Genomic DNA, 19,466 nt, shown 5'->3' with positions numbered 1-19,466 from the left:
TTAAGATAAATCATTGGAAAAGATAATGGATATTGTTGCGACTGTGGGTAAATTTCTCAACAAAATAAGCAAACCATCTAAGACTTGACACAAAATATATTAAACTTGGAATAATACACCATGTGTAGCGTTTAGTTAGTATGCAACTAGTCTTGACGATTTCTAGATTTTTTTTCAGTTCCATAGATTTTTCAATGATGAGACATTTGACTTGTAAGCAGTGTAACACGTCGTCCTGTTCGTACTATGTCATTCCTTCGTGCAATGTACACCAACTCGACGAGGAGACTAGTTGCAGTTCGTTTGACGTTCATCCTCGGTACCCAACATAACAATTATACGGTACGATTGTTTTTTAGGCTTCGAAATATCGGTCCTCTTGATATGTTTCGCTCATTCGTTATCTCAGATACTTTTTACACACAACTTTCTGGACCGGGTATAGAGTTGGCGATAATGATCTCTTTCATTAAGTTACGATCAGCTTTAAAACTAATAGGTTCCCAAGACTTTGTAGAGAATGGATTCAACTATAAAAAAAAGAAAAGAAAAAAAAATGAAAAAAGGAGGGAAAAATATTTACAAATTACATTAAAATTATTAATTATTACTAATACTATTATATAGTACTACTCACGCTGCATCTGTTACTTTGAAGTCCTTGCTTATGAATATCGTACGGTGCAAACAGCGTATCTGGTCGTACAGGTAAAAATAATTGTGGTTCACGTTTTATCTTTTCCTGGTCTAAAATCGAACTCACTACATTATCCTAGCCATACATTATGCATAGTATGCATACATTATAACAGAAATAAATGCGGATAAACTTTTACCTTGTGGCGACTGTATGATATCTGGCTGATTGTTGAGTGCGTAGTCAGTGACCTGTTTCAACGTGTACTCGACAAAATAAGTATGATCCCCGTGTGTAACATCAAGCATCGAATTATTTCTCGAATCTGGAGGAGTAATTATCGGTTGTTTCATATAAGGCTCAATATGAACCGGAGAAGTGGTACCTCTGCGTCGGTACATCATTAACATTACTAAAAGTGCAGTGATGCCAAACGCCATTAAGCAACCGATAAGAAGTAGAATAAGTGGAACCATGCTTACTCCGCTATCTAAAATAACGAATTACCAATAACACTTGATACATTCGATATATGGTATTTCCTTATCCTTTTGAATTGCTAGGAAACGCTGAAATTATCTGATAATTTTTTTAAGTACAATTTCTTACCCGTGTGCTTATCGGAGTCCCTTAGCATTATATCCTCTAACAGACTCACTTCGCTTCTTCCTTTCGCGTTTACGGCATAAGTAACGAGATAAAAATGTGTCGCCGGTAGAAGATCCGCTACAGCAATCCTAAATACTGGTACGTCTGCGGACACACTGGATGCATTCACTTTTAAATTACCAGTAAGAACTTCGTACGCCTCTAATCGAAACTCTTGCCTTAATCCACCATCGTATCCCGGCACACATTCCACTTCCAGGATCTCGGAACTTTGATTCAAGGATGCTTTTATCGTACAATTGTTCAGAGGATTTGGTTTCACTGGGAATGTAAATCAAATTGGTTTCTTGTCTGTACGATACAGACATCTGTTATGAGTTATTTATACACAGAAGTTACCTGCTGGAATGATTTGATAGATACAAGGCGCTTCCTGCTTTCCTATTATGTTTCTACCCCAACACGTTAGAGCTCCGTAATCTCTTTCAGATACTGGCGTGTAAACAAGTTCGCTCATTGTTCCGTTATTACCATCGAATTTCGCTGGTGCAACTTCGAAATTCTCGCCGCTATTGTTGAACTCCCAGACGAATTCTACCTCGTTGGGATCAGCGTCCACCTCGCATCGAACTTTTACCGATTCTTCTAACGATGCTCCGATGATGGATACCTCTTTCGCTTTGCACACTGGTGCGACTAAACATTAGAGTCGAAAAGATTGAAAAGGAGAATAATTGTAGTGAAATAATTGATCAATTATCTTTCATAATATTTATAGTTTGAACATATAGTTTTTTTTAAAACTTACATTGTACTCGTAAAGTTACTACTGGACTGGTAGTTTCACCTCGGTCATTACTAGCAAGACACGTGTAATTCCCGGCGTTGTCTCGACCTATCTTTTGCAGCACGAGACTCTGAGTACTCATAATTATTCCAGCTGAATAATTTTGCGTTAACACCGCATCCTATGATTATTTAATAATATTATTAATTATTCTTACAATAACTGCTTACAATAAATGCTTATTAATAACTGGTATTACAACAAGTAGGTAGGTAATATAACAAGTAAGATACTTACGTTATGCCTCCACGTAATTTTATGGTGTTCTGGGTTAGCCCGAACTTTGCACTCGAAATATACATCGTCACCCTCCTTTATTTTTTCTGCATTTAGTGTACTACCCAAGTGTAATTGTACTTTAGGTGGAACTGTGAAATAAACATGAAATTCTTATCTAAACATAATTACCACAAATTTCGGAGTACTCACAAACTACGTTTAATTGAAAGAAATCCTCTAGATACGCGTCTGGCAGTGATGGGTTCTCTCCTCGACACTTGAGGATTTTTCCGTGATCGTCGGGAATCGGTGAAAACATGAGCGTACTTAAAACCACGGAAGTATTACCGCCATCGATTACCTGAATGATTAGAACTTTCATAAATAAAAATATCATGACATTAATTACAAATTTGTAGCAAAGTCATCGACATATACTTTGCCATTGTGATAAATGGCGTTTCCTTCCATCCAGGTAATTCGTGCTCGAGGATGCGACCCTGTTGTCTCACACGTGATAGAGTAGTCTTTCTCCGTTTCTAGCATCGTCGGTTTTAATAAAATTTTCACCGACAGTGGTTTTACTGAAACAATAAAATATCAATATACTATGTAAAATGAATACTTTTTATGATACAAATTTTGAATACCTACAATAAACATCTAGGAGAATAGTCTTTTCTAACGGAGGTATGAGGTTTGTGCTCCAGGCTCGACATTTGTAAGTTGTATTACGATGTTCCCTTCTCAATTGAGGTACTGTTAATTTACTGACGACTAAGTTCTTTCCAATTTCCTCCAACTTACTGTCCACTTCTTTCTCGTTGACCAACCAACTAACCACCGGTGTCGGTTTGCCTATGTTTAGAAAACGAAATAGAGTTGATCTTCAACAAATTTAATACCATATTTTTAGTATTAAATAATCAACAAAATAAGAATTACCTCCTCTTACTTCGCACGATAGACCAAACTCGACGCCTACTTGAAGTGGACCTGCGGTATTACCCACAACCACACCAGAGCTGTCGTAAATTAAGAGCTGATAAGGTGGAACTGAAAATAATTTCGAAATAATTCCAAGAACTTTGAAGATATCCTCACGAACGTTAAACGCTTTTTCTATGTTATACACGCGAATTCTTACCTATTACGGTGAGGTTCACTTGAAAGTTCTTCGTGGGCGAATTCTTGAAATCTACTCTACACCGGTAGATCCCTTCATCGTCCAGTTGAACCGCTTCCAGAGAAAGAGTGGCCGGTTTCGTCACGGTAACGAAGTAAGCTCTCGGGCCAACCACGGTGCTGTCCGACCAATTTAGAGCTTTGTTAAATGCTCTTCCTCGCACGTCGAAACTGAAACAGTCAACCGTTTCAATATATCTTTCAAATTAAACGAAGTTCATTATTTCAAATGAATTTTCTAACTAAATCGTCTTTTAACAGAAATAATACCTGTAAATCGGTTTCACGGCGTCATCGCGAAACCAAAGCACCATGTATACGCGATCTTCACGCGTGGACGGTTCAATGTCACAAGGCAATCTAGCGGTGCGTCCAAGAACGGCACTAACTTCAAAAGTTGCGACTGAAAAGAAGATAAATATAGAATTATATTTTTATTTGGTTTCTCGAGAATATATAACAAATATATAGATTGAATTTTTCAGTGGTACCTCGTTAATTGTTTGTTGAATAATCGTAAATTTACTGAAATTTAATGTAAACGGTTGCGATTACTTATAAATTAACGATTCCAGAATATCTACGTACATTACTATTATGTAGCAAGTAGTACAAGTAAATATGTCAGACATGTGGTTGATCAATGTACACGAAATCTACCGAAGGCACGGCAATCTTAAGTATTTGTCCCAAATACCTAGCGTCTCTACGTTCTAAGCTATTTCATATTGCTGGAGATCGACTTAAGTAGATGCGACCTATAGTTAGTTGGCCAGACATATACTTCCGACCAATCTTGCATACATCAACAACTTACATAAAATGTTTTCTTTGCGAAACTCTTTTTTCTACTCTAAAAATAATAAAAAGGAAATAATACCATAGGGTCATTCATCTGTTTCTTCACACCTATAAATTCTGTCTTAGAATTTTCTATTCTTCTTCATGAATATTACCCATTCTACTATTCCACTGCACAGCATAACTTTAACTATAATATTAACAACGTACCTAAATCATCGTCCTTATCCCAGTTCCCGGTGGCGTTCACGTACACGACCACAGTAAGTATGTAGCCGCTGATGATGAGCTTGATCGCGATATCAGCGAGCGCCCCTATCGCCATCCCAAGAGGGAACGGTTTAAGGGGTGAGTTCGGTACATTCAGATCCGCTTTTTGCATAATGTCGCCCCGTACCGGCCTGTCCTGTGGTTCTCCTTTATTATCATTCCACGTCGAGAGGTAGACGGCCTCCTCCCACCTCCTCCGTTTCGTGTGCGATGCCCTCGACGAACGTACGATGTCTCGACTCTCTTCTTCTCTCCCTCCTCCTTTTTCACGCTATCTCTCTCTTTTTGGAGTAGTGACAAAGGGACAGGGCGCAGGACACGCTCACCGATTAATTCTGCCGCCGTAGGAACTTTTCGGCCGATTTTCCTCTGCCCGTTCTCTGCTTAAAGCGTACATCGAGAACGGATTGTTCGTAATTCCAATGAATTCCGTATTGACCAACGATATGGAGATACTTTCGCGTTAGTCTCGTCGTCTTGATCGCATTCTTTTTTTGTTATCGAATCAAGTCAATCTGAATATAAGATACGGCCTTCGTTTTGAGTTAGCTCGATTCATTTGCTTACATCGATTCTCAGGAGGTTGGAGAACGTGAGAAGGCTGCAATTCAAAACCCCGATGGGTCTCGATGGGTGGCAGTTTAGTAGGTTGTAATACAAATATGTTTAAAATTATTGTCGATTCACGAGCGTAGAAGCGCCGGCTCTTATTAAACCACCGATGAGCTTCGACAATGGCGATAACGATTAGGAGAACACTTTTATGCTTCTCTTACACCCTCGTATGCTCCTACAGAAATCACCGCTTTCAAGGCTGAACAGTGGGTATAATATATCTTGTAGACTCGTCAAGATTTCACGATGGAAGCCTTTGACCGCACTTCGAGAAGGAATTCGTACTCGTTCTACATTCTTCCCCAGCGTATAGCACCTTGCTGGAGCTTCGATCATCAGTTTCCCGATTTTCGTCAAGGAAAAAATGAACGCACGGGGAGGATATTCGACGAATCACCTTTCGCGAACTTTTACGCGAGCACCGTTCTCTTGCACTGTTTCGCGAACTGACTGGAAGAAACGTTTGTCCGTTTCGGATAACGCGAAAGCTTTCTCGACATTTGGAGGGTTGTTCTCTGATAAGGAAGGAGACAGTAAGATAGGGAGCAAGACAAGAGAGAGAGAGAGAGAGAGAAAGAGAGAGCCGGCCAGCGGTGCTTCCTCGTAACCGCGTCGTTGCAATGGACACGCTTTGCAGGCGTCGCTAACCCGACGACGATGAGCGCCGATCGATTTTCGTAAAGTCAGTCTGATCTCGCTTCGTGTTTCGACGCTCTCGATTCCCGCACGATATATAACCCCTGTGTGTAGCCTGTTCCGCGCAACGCACACACGCGACAGCCTGCGAATAGCAACGAACCTTCACGACGAGTCACAACCCCTTCTTTCTACGTAGAAAACGATACGAGAGCTACGTTCAGGGATGTTCATCGAGTTCGGATAACAGTGGACCATCACGTGATCGGAAAGACCCTTTGATCCTCACGACGATCTTCAGAAAACCAAGCGTTTTTTTTTATTGTTGATTTAGCGTTCTTGTGCGTGAACCCAAACAATATGGTTGTTAAGGATATGTTGAATGATCGATATATTTTTGCTACTTTTCGATGAGATACATGGGAGTTTATAGACATTTTGATAATTTTTGTTTAGGAACATTTCGATGTATTGGATAGATTTAAGTAGATATAGCTCTGTTTAGTCAGACGATGAAATAGATCGATAAATTTAGAAATAAAGTATTTTACCTTCTTTGGATGTCCACCTATCTTCTTGCTCTTTACCCGAAATCTGCTATGTTCTGAAATATAAAAGATTTCGCCCCGTGTTCGAGGAACTCCACGGGTGGTGGGAAGTGAGAAACTCTCTCCTGTTAATAATGACATTATATTTGAAATAGTAATGTTTACAACATACAATTGCGACGTTACTACAGTATTTTTTTGTCATTTTCTTTTTCTTCCTTTAAGATAATTGATAATGTTCTCGCAAAAAGAAAAAAAAAAAAGAACGGTCACACGCATTTCGTCTCAAGATTCATTCACGATCGTAACGTGTTTTACAATTGCGTCTATTCTTTCCCTTTCGCTCCCTCTCTCACACTCGTTCGCCCTTTCTCACTCTCTCTCTCTCTCTCTCGCATCCTTCAACTCTTTCGTCGGGGAATGCACGGATTTTGCGAGCCGGGATCCACGTCTAATCGCATGTACTAACGTGTCGAAAAATAAACGGCGAAATTGTACAGTAAATGGATGTTCGGTGTTTCCTTTTTTCTTTCATTCTTTTTTTTTTTCGTTTTTCCAAGTTTCCTTCGAAGGGGTAGGAGATGGAGGCAATGGACAATAGTAACCGAGCAACAGGACCGGAAATTAATTTCATTAGTATATTGTCATATTGGTGTCTGCTTTATGTTCTAAAACGTTCTCCAGAAGATGGGCGAAACCGGCCCATCGGAAATCTTGGGTCACACGGACTACATAACTCTCCTTTTTTTCTCTCTCGCGTGTTTTTAGTTGATTGCTAGCTGCCACTTCACGCTCGTTCACCTTAACAATAAGCAATAAGAACAGGACTTAGCCAGCCGTCAAACACCACGTGTTCGATCTGCCTTTCCCTTTCCTTCTTTCTTTTATATTCACTCTATATGCGTGTGTTTTTTTCGATTTTTTCCTTTTTTTATTACGCTTTTTCTTTCCTCTTGCCCCTAGCAACGACTACGAGTAGTCTCTCTCTCGCTATATTAAACGTACTGTGACCTATGGACTATGGCACTTGGTGCAACTAGTTCGGATTTCTTGGATACTGCTTATACGTGTAAGGTACTTAATTATTATCATTATTGTTAGTTATTTATATATATTTGTATTTATATATATATAATTTTTATATTTATATATATATATTTATATGACACATGATAATTCGTGCGTTTCATTATGATACAGGCGTGCGCAAGGCGATACAGTCAATTTACTTTGCGATTTTCTTTTTTTAATCAGACACCTTTTACTACAAAGTCTTTTTAATCTTTATAAATCTTATCTTTAACACTTATTATTTCAAACTATTGTTTAAGTTTTCATTTCTTCCGTTTCTTTCAATGAGAAATTGAAAACAATGATTGGAAGAAAGAATAGATCAAGAATAGATCCTGTTCGAGGCTGATTTAGCGTTGCAACGCACAGACGTTTTTGATTTGGTAAAAATACCTTGGCTGCATCGCCTTGGACAAGAGAGTCGATCGAATTCAGTTATCGAATTAATATCTTTTATATCTGCTTACGGGCTAAGGGATCTATTATACAGTTGAATAATACAGTTGTTGTCGCCGCGCGAACATTATAGAACGCAGGAAAAGATCGAGTGCGGGTGCGAGTTTTTATATCTGAAAAGGAAATGATCGTGCGTACGCTGTCTTCCTCTCTCCTCGCTTGTAGAATTTGAGTCGACATTTCGATCACTAAATTTATTATGTCTACATGCTATACAGTCCGTCGGTTTCGCCTAGAAGAAAAAGAAAGAACGATTCTCTTCTATATCTATAGGCCATTGCTTGCTTTTCTGTGTTCTTTTTGTTCAAATTAATAATTAAATAATATCATTGTATACCTTCTTCTTTATGTATCCAAAAACAAAATTCATTCTTTCAATTCCTGTGCAGACGTTTCTCTTATGAATTTCCGCATTCCTGTGCATGTATGAGTACCTTGAACGTACAAATACATCGTTTAGCACCGGTCCTTACTTTCTTTCTTTAATCTTTTATTATGTGAAACGAAAAATAATCAAGACAAATTCACACAAGTTTAATACTTTTACAATACGCATAACGTCGTATTGCTTCCTCCGCTCCAATGCATTGGCACTACGCGCGGAATCGTGTCGCTTTAATTTAATTTCGATTAATATCTTCAGCATAGAGTCGTTTCTAGATACATCGACTTAAATTACCTCTTCTTTCCTCCTTTTGCTATATCCTTTGATCATTTTGTGTGCCGCGGCAACGTATTAGATTTGACGATCTTACAACTAGTAAACGCGAATTATGTGAAAAAAATTAGTTCGGTTTATTTGTTCATACAAAAAAGTCTCATTGAATACTCATTTAACATCTTATCCCTTCTACCAGTATTGTTGCCGCGTTTACTTTTTCTTCGCGGTATTTCTCTTATGCAACGTTAAAGCGTGGAAATCGAGCTTACTTAGCTAAGAAACAACGAATCGTTTGAACGCGCGTCTCTTCCTCTCTCTTTTCTACTTAGAAAAGTATCCTTAAGGAGCAAAGTTCCTCGTTTTACGGCTTGTATATCGATATAATAATAATAATATCGATAATAATAATAATAATAATAATAATGATAATAATAATAATAATAATAATAATTGTTATTCGCCGCTTTTTTCGAACGATATTATATATACTTAAGTAAGATAATTACGCGTGACGTATTTACAAATTGAACTTATTGTACATTTTCACGATCGACGTCTCGTGAAAAATAGATGTTCTCTTCTTCTTCTTCGCTTATAAAATCCTTTCATCTCCCCATCCTGATATCTTGTCTTTCTTCCCTCACTTGCACGCTGTGTAACTCTGGGCGTTTGCCATTTCTCTTCTTTCTCGCGCATTACTTTCTGTTGCCTAGATTTAGCTTCATCATCGTTTCAATACGAATCGAGCAAGTCGTAAGACGCTCTCGTCTATAAGACACTATTATTATAATACCAGCCCTACCATGTATCGATATACAGCGAACGTGATCATCGAATCAAGGAATATACAGTTCGTTCGGTTCGGAAGCACTGAACGCTCTATGCATCGAGAACGCGGCGATCCATTTCGACCGCGATCGATAACAAGTAGACCCGAGAATACAAAAACGATTAACTTATCAATTATCATTTTCACGTATCGGCGTGTTGTACTATATGAAAATACAATATAAGGCTGCGCTTATGCGTTTCACTCGCGAAATCGCAACTTAATCTCCTGTTTGCCGCTTCTTAAACCTTCATCGATTACAATGTATCGAATAACAGCGATGATATTAACAATATCGTTTAAATTATCATGCACTTCTATTGTATTTCTTACTTTGTTCTTTTTACAGAGATCAAATTTCAAAAATATTCTTATCCCATTATATATTCTTTTTTTTTTTACAGAGGATCGTAGCGTTTGATCGAAATAAGATATAACTGACATAGGGAAACGAAAAAAGAAGAGATACATTGGATCCGATGGAGGTTTAATGCAATAAACGATACACATCTGTTAATAAAACTGCGTGTTTTCACCGAAACTTCTCTGAATGATATTTGAGCTGCATGAAAAATTCACCCCGGCACAACTTTCCGTTGTAAGATATCGGTATCGATTATACGTAATATTTGTTAAGGGCATATATCTCTTAGATACCGCTGTATGTATACTATAAGAGCTTTTTTAGGTGTACATTTCTTTAAGGCCATGGCATCTGTAAATCTTCCTTTGTATTACGTAAAAGTGAGAACTATTTTCAAAAAAGTTCGGGATTATTTTAGTCTCGCAAAATTGTCTGTCTCTGTCACTTGTGTACTTACAATTCTAATGTATAGTCTTAATCGTAACTGTTTCCATCCGTGAACAAGCATAGCATTACGCAATCGTATACCTACGAACAATACACAGTTTAACAATTTCCTTCCATCTTTTCATAGTCCGTGAACGAAATTGCACAAAAAGTTAACGGATATAATTTATATTATACGTGACAATGTAATTCTTATATGATTCATTGGAAATTCTAAGGAAAAAAAAAAAAAAAAAAAAAAAAAAAAAATAAAGTACTCTTTTTTCCGGTTGGGATATCATTGGATCTGTTCGATTTCGTAAGTTTGAGGCTATTGGAAATTTGCATTCTCCTCGAAAGATTTCATTTGCGCTTTTACATGATATTGCTGCAAGTGCAACAAAACAAAAAAAGCCAACAATAATTATTAGTATCGATCATAATAAGGATACGAAAAAAAATAAAATAAAAATTACAATTGGTAATAATATATTTTTTTATAATAGTATAATCAATGGTGTTTATATATTTATATATATATATATATATAATTATATTTATATATATAATGGGCAAATTAATATTTACAGAATACGTTGTGGCATTAGCTTTTGCAGGTTCATGTTCCACTCTGGTTCTCTTTACTTTTTATTCTTTCTTCCCTTCTGCTTTGCACAGTTTCATTTATTTATATCTATATATCTCTACATATAGCTTTTCTCCCTGCCGCAAAAACGAAACCGAGAGAACTATGGCAACTAACGTAATTAATGGCAAGTTTTTTGCTGTTCGAAAGATCAGAGTAAAACGTTTCGGTGGATAGTGTACACATGGAATGAAATGACGAGAAAAGAAATAGAGATATTACGACATAATGCAAAATGAACAAAAAAGGCAAAATAAAAAAAACAAGGAAAACAAGATTTGATAAATAAAATGCGCATTAACGTAAGACGACTTAATAATAAAGAAAAAAAAAACGAGTTAAAAACACTTTACATTCACAATAATTCGACAAACAAACATATCGGATAATATACAATAATGAGCGAAACTAAAAAGTAATATATATAGAACTATCGCAGATTCTCTTTTCAAGAATATTCACAGGAAGAATTTTGTATATGCACCAATTTTTTTTTTTAAGCTCTAAATGCTTTATCGAATGCATATATGTGTACACATTCAACGTTAAATTTCATTACTCTTTTTTCCTTTCCCCTCTTTTACCGCCTTTTTAATACCAAAGTTTTACAGTATTTCAATGATTTCCTCAGACAACAGAATAAATAAATTCTTCTTTGGAATTTTTCTCTCTTTCTTTTTATATCCAGTGAAGATCGCCTGTTTTTATATCACGAAACTTATAAAAAATTCAAACATAACAGAGATTTCTATTGCTGATCTCAAATCTTACATTCTAAACATCCAACAACAAGAAACAGAAGAAACATTTGAATCGTGCTGCAGCCGAGCAGTGAATCGTTCGACGATTCTTTTTCGCTCTTTTTGTATTTTCCCTCTTTGTTTTGGAAGTTTCACGTTTGTGCAAAGACATTGTGTAATATTCGTTTCTTTCTTTCTTTTTTTTAAATTTTTCTTTATAGATTTAATCACTCGTGTAACTCTGGACGTGCCTGTGAGATTTCAAAAATAGCCGGTATGGAAGCCACAGAATCGTTCCATGAGATTAGCATTTAGGAAAGTAAAATCGTTCGTTGCACGTTCAAAAACGCGTTCCAAACGGCTGCTGCGCAAATCAATGTTCAGAATAAGAATATTATAATTCAACATACTTTGAAACTGTGAGAGGATGGAAAAATCACAGAAAAACGCTCATTCCCCCTTGAATAATCGAACAATAATAATAATATCCATGAGAGTCGGTGTTATGAAACACACAAAAAGGACACATACATAAAGAGGTCGCCAGTTCTACTTTTATAATCCAATATTCATTTCTCGTAAATACATAAACACATATTTAACATTTCGTAAATAATACTCGAGATAGTACTAAAAAACAATCGACAAATAAATTTTGATAAATATATTACAGCATAGAGAGCGTACAAGAAAATTTCGGTTTCTGTTTGATGATGTTCAAGTGTTATAGATTTTTTACTTTTTTTCTTTTCTATTCTTTGTCTTTGTTTCGTAAGGAAATTTTCTTTTTTCTGTAGTTCCTCTCCAAGTTTCAAATATCATTACAAAAAGAATTCATATCTTCCAGATAAATGTTTTTTTTAAACAAAACAACTGAGCATAAAGACTATCACTCAAAAAGAAAAAAAGAAAAAAAACCGTAAAAAGTTTGCGTTCTAATGTGCACAAACGAAAAATGCCTTTGACATACGCCCTTAATATTTTCAGTGAACATATGTTTTCATTATATATAGTTATACTATGTATAGTATGACACTGAGGTGTATAATACTACATACCTTAGGTCAGTAAGTTCAAAGGCAATTCTCATGTACCATTATCCATTTTCTACCAAATGATATACAAAAGTACTACATAGGACTGACTTGTAAAATTTTGTTTCCGCAACAAAATTTTACCACAATGGTTTCGAATGTTTTGCCTACTTATTTTAATATAGTATCATTTGAATAAATGGATGTGATTGCGTCTAAAATTATCGCTAATAGGCGCTTTTTGTTCATTTTCTTCGTACAAGAGCCAATAGCCCTTGAAATACAATTATAATAATATGATTAGATTTTACCGCTAACATAATATTAAAAAAATCGGATTACTTTAAAAATTCGAGATTACTTTTTTTTTAAAACTGTTCCTTGGACAGTATATAGCATTTTTTTTACTTTCCTCCATAAACTTTTCCTTTCCTTTGTTTTCACTGGTATACATCAATGCACATGACGTAAATTCCTTTTAAATTTACTTTTTAAATACAGTATCGTCTTATTATGCACTTTCCCCATCGGGCAACTTAGAGCCATCACTATTCACAATATGGATAGTAGAATTGAAGAACTGTATATGTGTATTATGAGGTACACTTACATTGCAAAAAAGATTCTTAGAATTGTACAGGTCTTTCAGTTTCATTTTGATTATTCCAGTTGTGAATTTTACATATCACATTTTTTAGACATCCGTTTCAGTATGTCATCATTGATCTTCATTTTGCTTGTACTCGCCTGCCATGCTTCAAAATTTGTACCACAGATTTATCAAAGCCGCACTTGTCCTATCATTTAATTATTGTAACTGCTTCTAATTGCTCTTCCAATTTTTATCTTGAAGCTAGCTGACTTCATTCAGCATGACCAACAATTTCATTGTTATAAATACACAATATGCACTTCTTCATGGTTTTCTTTGTTTTAATGCACTAGCGTGTTAAGTTTCATTCGATCGTGAGTGAGAAATCTTGTAATGGGCCTTCCTCACAACTTATATGAGGTCAAAGTGTTTTTGTTCAAGTAGCAAGTCATTTATTTAATGCTACTGTCTATTCGCGTTTATTAACGATACGATTATACACAATTTACATCCGCGACACTGTGTTTTATCGTAAGCTTAGAGAATTATTCCTTTTTATCAATGCTGTTGCATTGCACGAACTTTTTCATTGTTTAAACAGTTTTCTTTAAATATTGTCACGATTGTCACGTGTCTTTTTCCTAACGGCGTATACACATACGTTTTTTCTTAATTTCATCTTTTTACACAAATTCACTGCACTTTCTTTGCTTTATATATGAAGTTAAGAATTAACGAAACTTAATGGAAAGAATCACATCAAAAGTTTATAGTATGTCTTCGGTTGATTAACGTTTAACCACAGTACTTTTTTTTTGTTACATGTTTAAATAAATTTGATGTTATCTAATTAATAGATTTGCTTACATAAGAAATCCATTGTCACTTATTTTTCTTAATCATTGACGTCTTTTTTCTTTTTCGTTGCGGAGTTCTTTATTACATAATCACAAGAAATATTATTTTTATCTTGTGAAATTGCTTTCAACAAAGAGCAATGAAAAAAGCAAAAGAGAAGAAATCAGTTTCCTAACAATTTTCCTTTCTCCAAATAAAACTTGTGTTACATCAAATAAAGTTGTTCCTCTATATCTGACCAAACACAAATATCAATTAACGTATATCTGTTTATATTAAGATATACATCGGAACGGAGGGTACTAATTTTTTCATAAGAAGTGTACTATCTCTCCATAATAATGATAATGATGATAATGATAATAGTACGGTTCTTTCATTTATATACTCACGAATATAATATTACAAAATAATGAAAATGGATGTGGTAATTTTAATCATCGCGATGATGGTGAAAATGAAGCGAATAACGATAATGACGATGACAATAATAATAATAATGATGATAATGAAATTATTATTAATTGGAATATGTTAACAATAACGGTAGCTTTACAAAATAACAATCACAATGAGGGACGTGAAGGAACAAGTGTCATAATAAAGAACTCTGCAACAAACTATTCCTTGTTTGCAATGCATGGGACTTACAGACTCAGTGTTGATTGTTTTATTTAGTTTATGTTAGTTCCTAGTTGACCATAAGTGTATGTGACTCCATTGGTGCCGCACTATCGTATAACGTGTCTGTATCTTGTGTAGGTTCACCCTGAAGTTGACATTGATTACTCAATGTTCCAGCACCACAGTCACAGAAGAATCTGAAAACATAAGTCAATTACCAATCTGTTACATACAAAAACTTTATGGTACTGCAACATATTTAACATTATAAATTCTTTTTGGTGGATATTAATATTATCAATGATACTTACCGGTCATGTCTAATAAATTCTACGTCGTGTCCAGCGTGACAGGTTTTTATGCAGTTTACACAAATTGCATTACGATCTGTTGTATTGCATGTTTGGCAACGATAGAAATCATGCATAGGGAAAGAGGTATATGACGAAATTTTGTATAAACATTGGCCGTTTCCGACCGCTTTTTCAACTGCATCTTGATTATTAAATATTTTATTGCCTGGAAAAATAAAAATCAATGACCATCTGTTCTTTTCATATGATTTAATACTATATATGTAAAGAGAAATATGTTAACCTCTAGTTGTTGGTTGTACTCCACTTGCTAAACATAGACCGCCGAATCTATTATTGAAAATTTGATTAAATTCCAATGTAGCAGTCGCATTGTTCGTTATTTCGACACCGGCTGCCAATCCATCGAAAATTCGGTTTCTCCTTAAGACAGGATGGGATTGTGTGGAAATAAGCACTCCTGCTTGAGCGTTACGAAATATATCATTTTCTTCGAGGACACCTGCGGCGCAAAATAAAATACATGATTATTTTAATTAGAGAAATTTACTAAAATTAAAAATAAATATAAAATTTACCTTTGCCACCATTAAATATACAAATTCCACCATCTCGCCCATCGAATATTTTGTTTCTTTTTAACGTAGGATTACTATCTGTTTTAATCCAAACTCCAGCCATTGCATTATCAAAAATTTCATTTTGTTCGAGTAAGCCTAATCCGCTATTATACACAAGAACGCCACCATTTTGTCCACCCCATATTTTATTCCCGCGTATTACTGGATTACTTCCAGTCCTAACATTACAAGACAATTAATATGGAGAAATAAGAAAACATAATATTTGTTTCGTGATACAATATCTTACCTTATTTGTACTCCTGAATACAAATGATTGAAAATATCATTGTCTTCTAGTTTACCATGTCCATTATCATAAAAATAAACTCCAACTTGTTTTCCGCTATGAATACGATTTCTTCTTAATACCGGCGTCGATCCTGTAGTTATCCAAACACCTGCTAATGTATTTGCATATACTTCGTTTTCTTCGATTAAACCTTGTCCCTTTTCATGCACGTATATACCACCATGTTGACCATGATGTATTTTATTATGTCTAACAATAGGATCCGAATTTGTTCTGATTTGTATACCAGCTAGTGCGTTACCATAAATATTATTGTGTTCGATCAAGCCTCTTCCTTCTCCAAATATATATACTCCCCCTTGATGACCATTATAAATTTCATTTCTACGAATAGTGGGATTCGAATTGGAGGTAATCCAAACACCAGCGAAATTATTCGAGTGAATTTTGTTATCGATAAATTGCCCTAAACCATTCTCATGAACATAAATTCCACCTGTCTGGCCATGGTGTATTTCACAATGCACAACCGTTGGATTAGCACCAGCTTTTACTTCAAAACCTGCTATTCGATTATTATGGATATCGTTAGCCTCGAAATACCCGAGACCATTATCAAACGTAAAGATTCCGACATCCCTTCCGTGATGAATATGATTCCTTCGCATGATTGGATTTGCATAATTCTTCACCCAGATTCCTGCTAATGCATTTCTGGAAATTTCATTGTCCTCGTAAGTTCCTTGTGCATAATCAGTGACATAGAGTCCAACATTTTCACAATCTGATATGTCACAATTCTTCACTACAGGATTCGCTCCTACCCCTGACACGCAAACAGCCGCTCCAACTAGAAAGTTGGAGAACCAATAGTAAATTTAAAAATAAATAAATCTATAATTCAATAAACAAATTATTTTACAATCTAGACGTGTTACTTACCAACACTCGAACTCCTAATAATACAATGATCAACCGTGGGACTGCAATTTTCACCAACTTCCAAACAATAATGTTTATGGTGTGGCACTGTGCTAGTAACGTCTGGGGTAAACTTTAATGTGAGGTGACCGGCATAAGCTCGTTTTGCTCCTTCTACAAACATAACTGTAGATTCACTTTCTCGTTCTAATATAACAGATTCTGCTACATTTCCGGGTGCTGCTCCGATTAATGCAACGTCGCTGTCGATTACAAGAAATTCGCCTCTATATATTCCAGCATGTAAGAAAACCAGATGTTGGGGTGCTTCTTCTGTTACCTGGGAATTGTTTCCACAACAATTCCCTTGACCACTTGTAGTTGTGCTATTATTTGACGAGGGGCCACTATTGCTTCTATATTCATCTACATAATCTAATGCTCCCTGAACTGTATTAAAGTATGGCAAATTCCGACCTTTAAACTTCAAATCCTGAAATCCTGGCCTAACATGTACACCTCTATATAGTTGTCTAAAGCTTTCTTTCCATGGGTTTGGATAGTCTGATTCATCCGGGGAAACAAATTCAAATTTACAAGGTGCAGGATTAAATAGTGGTAAATCATATTCATAGACTTGCTGATAGAGGGACTTCCATAGTTCAGTGTCATTTGCAATTGTTTGAAAACGTTTGCAAACCTGGGAAACTCTACATAGATCTTGTTCCATTAGATAATTAAATATAGTAAGCAGCACTTCATCTGGTAACTCATACTGAAGATAATGCGCTGCAGTATTTGTATTTGTACCTGTAAAATAATGAAAGATTTTAAAAGATTCTTTCATTGATGTAACATCTAAGATGACATCTAATTACTAGAAAACATACCATCTGTGGATAACGAACAAGTCCGTCTAGGTCGTTTTCTTGCTGGTAAAGAGGAAGAACCAAGAGTGGCTCCTATACTACTGCCACCTGAAGGAGGTAGGGCAGAACTGGTACCAGGAGCAGGATCTGGATGAGGTGGACTTTTACGTCTTAGATCATATGGGGATGAGTGAGAGTGTGACGGGGAAGGTGATGGTGCTGCAACACCAGAGACGCTGGGTGACGATCCTCTTCCACCACTTCCACCCCCACCTCCACCACCTCCTCCTCCTCCTCCCCCTCCACCACCAACTCCACCCCCAGGAGGTATCTGATTTGATGCTGAACATGGCAAATCGCATGGCTCGGCTGGAATCACACAATGTTACAACTACTAATATTGTTATATTTAATATTTTAATACATATATTACATACCAAGTATTTATCAAATTTATAATTAATTTCAAATAAATGAAAGAATAATTGTATATTTTATATTACACATAATAATCACAGTCATATTAATTTGTTCTGCTTTATGGATGCATATTTATTCTGAGTCTTTTAATCATAATTGATTTAAACATGTTTTGACATCCATACACATTGGCAGATTTACATTAAAATCATAATTAATTATTAGAAATATAGAGTGACACTAATATATGAATTACTATTTAATTGACAAGATTGATTACAAAGGATAAATTTAAGGAATGATATGTAGGAGATGAAGTCAGAAGCAAAAAGCACGAACAATTTATGAAAGGCACTATTGTAATTCTTGGAACATATATCATTTTCTATGTTCAATGTATACGTGTAACTAATTTTATTTATTGTTTACTATATATAGTCCTTGCCTATTGGCACTATATATAACTAATTAATCAACCATATTTTAGGACAAAAGTATTATTATTATTATATTCAGAAAACAATAGCAACATCTGCAATTATGTATTAGGAGTACACAATGTGGTTTGGGAAAGTAGAACATTATACTAATTTAACAGAAAATCTATGGTTAGTATAATATCAGATTGGAAGATGCCTGACCTTATGCCTTGATATTACAGAGAGATTATCGAAATCACAGAAGAATCGGTTGTAAGTTTCGTACAGCTGAACGTTTAATAAATGAGAATTATAAAAAAAAGGGGAGTGGGGTGAGAGGAATAGACTTTGAGCCGACATTCCAGAGTAAAAATTGACGATCGTGAAGTACGCGATATCATGATCGATGTTAGTAAAAAGAAGGGTGGTGATAAAACTGGCGAGCGTATGTTGATTTTGGGTAAACGTCAATGAGGCATCGGTTCTACGTTTTTCGGCCATCCCGAGTCTGAGAAAATCGTGTGAGAAGACGTGTGGGCAGTGGGTTTGACGGAGTTGTCGTTCGTTCTAATCTCTAAAGTGGAAATAGAATTGATGAGAAGGATTAAGTTTGAATTCGTAGCATGTGGGATCGTTTAGATGATTAACCAGGGAATATCGAAGTAGGTGAAGGCGAAGAAGTCTTTCGTTGAGACAGGTGAGCAGTGAACCGAGCTCCGGATGCAGTTTTCTTACCCGAGGTGGTTCTCGAAGGCAGGGGAATTCTGTTTGCACCTTTTCTTCGGGATCTTCGCACGTAATTGCGCGACGATGTGAACGACGCACTTGGCATTTTTATCGTGCTTCCCGGAAAATTATGCGAGAAACGGTAAAACAACTAAACACTAAACAATGGCGACACTTCCACCGAGCCCAGCGGCCATCTTCTCATTGACGGTAGGACTGCCGACTGGTGCCAGACCGCCAATCGGATGAATTTCTG

The 19,466-nt window shown here is 35.9% G+C and overlaps 2 protein-coding genes across 2 annotated transcripts; both read right to left on the bottom strand.

The window, feature by feature from the left end:
* Positions 1–78: 78 nt before the first annotated feature.
* On the bottom strand, positions 79–6,069 carry LOC132912699 (hemicentin-2-like). Its single transcript, XM_060970360.1, has 14 exons — positions 4,509–6,069; positions 3,768–3,900; positions 3,460–3,668; positions 3,258–3,368; positions 2,967–3,170; positions 2,751–2,896; positions 2,523–2,673; positions 2,331–2,461; positions 2,055–2,214; positions 1,646–1,942; positions 1,247–1,567; positions 837–1,127; positions 638–747; positions 79–530 (listed from the first exon to the last, which is right to left on the bottom strand). Exons 1-14 carry the CDS (start codon positions 4,678–4,680, stop codon positions 417–419), a joined length of 2,550 nt encoding a protein of 849 aa, XP_060826343.1. The 5' UTR covers positions 4,681–6,069; the 3' UTR covers positions 79–416.
* Positions 6,070–6,490: 421 nt separating this feature from the next.
* Positions 6,491–19,342, bottom strand: LOC132912697 (F-box only protein 11). Its single transcript, XM_060970359.1, has 8 exons — positions 19,220–19,342; positions 17,667–18,014; positions 16,798–17,586; positions 15,853–16,705; positions 15,561–15,781; positions 15,266–15,484; positions 14,980–15,187; positions 6,491–14,865 (listed from the first exon to the last, which is right to left on the bottom strand). Exons 1-8 carry the CDS (start codon positions 19,314–19,316, stop codon positions 14,736–14,738), a joined length of 2,865 nt encoding a protein of 954 aa, XP_060826342.1. The 5' UTR covers positions 19,317–19,342; the 3' UTR covers positions 6,491–14,735.
* Positions 19,343–19,466: the final 124 nt, after the last annotated feature.

The sequence above is a fragment of the Bombus pascuorum genome, chromosome 12 (assembly GCF_905332965.1).
Source record: "Bombus pascuorum chromosome 12, iyBomPasc1.1, whole genome shotgun sequence".
Taxonomy (NCBI): domain Eukaryota; kingdom Metazoa; phylum Arthropoda; class Insecta; order Hymenoptera; family Apidae; genus Bombus; species Bombus pascuorum.
This window is presented reverse-complemented; position numbering and strand designations above follow the sequence as displayed.

Bases quoted from the DNA above. Each gene is read 5' to 3' on its own strand.
- LOC132912699 (XM_060970360.1), bottom strand. From the start codon at position 4,680: ATGCAAAAAGCGGATCTGAATGTACCGAACTCACCCCTTAAACCGTTC. The intron at 3,901-4,508 runs GTACGTTGTTAA...TCTTCTTTTCAG, and splicing joins GGATAAGGACGATGATTTAG to TCGCAACTTTTGAAGTTAGT. The intron at 2,674-2,750 runs GTATATGTCGAT...CTAATCATTCAG, and splicing joins CCATTTATCACAATGGCAAA to GTAATCGATGGCGGTAATAC.
- LOC132912697 (XM_060970359.1), bottom strand. From the start codon at position 19,316: ATGCCAAGTGCGTCGTTCACATCGTCGCGCAATTACGTGCGAAGATCC. The intron at 18,015-19,219 runs GTAAGAAAACTG...GTGTGATTCCAG, and splicing joins GCCTTCGAGAACCACCTCGG to CCGAGCCATGCGATTTGCCA. The intron at 14,866-14,979 runs GTAAGTATCATT...TTATGTTTTCAG, and splicing joins GAATTTATTAGACATGACCG to ATTCTTCTGTGACTGTGGTG.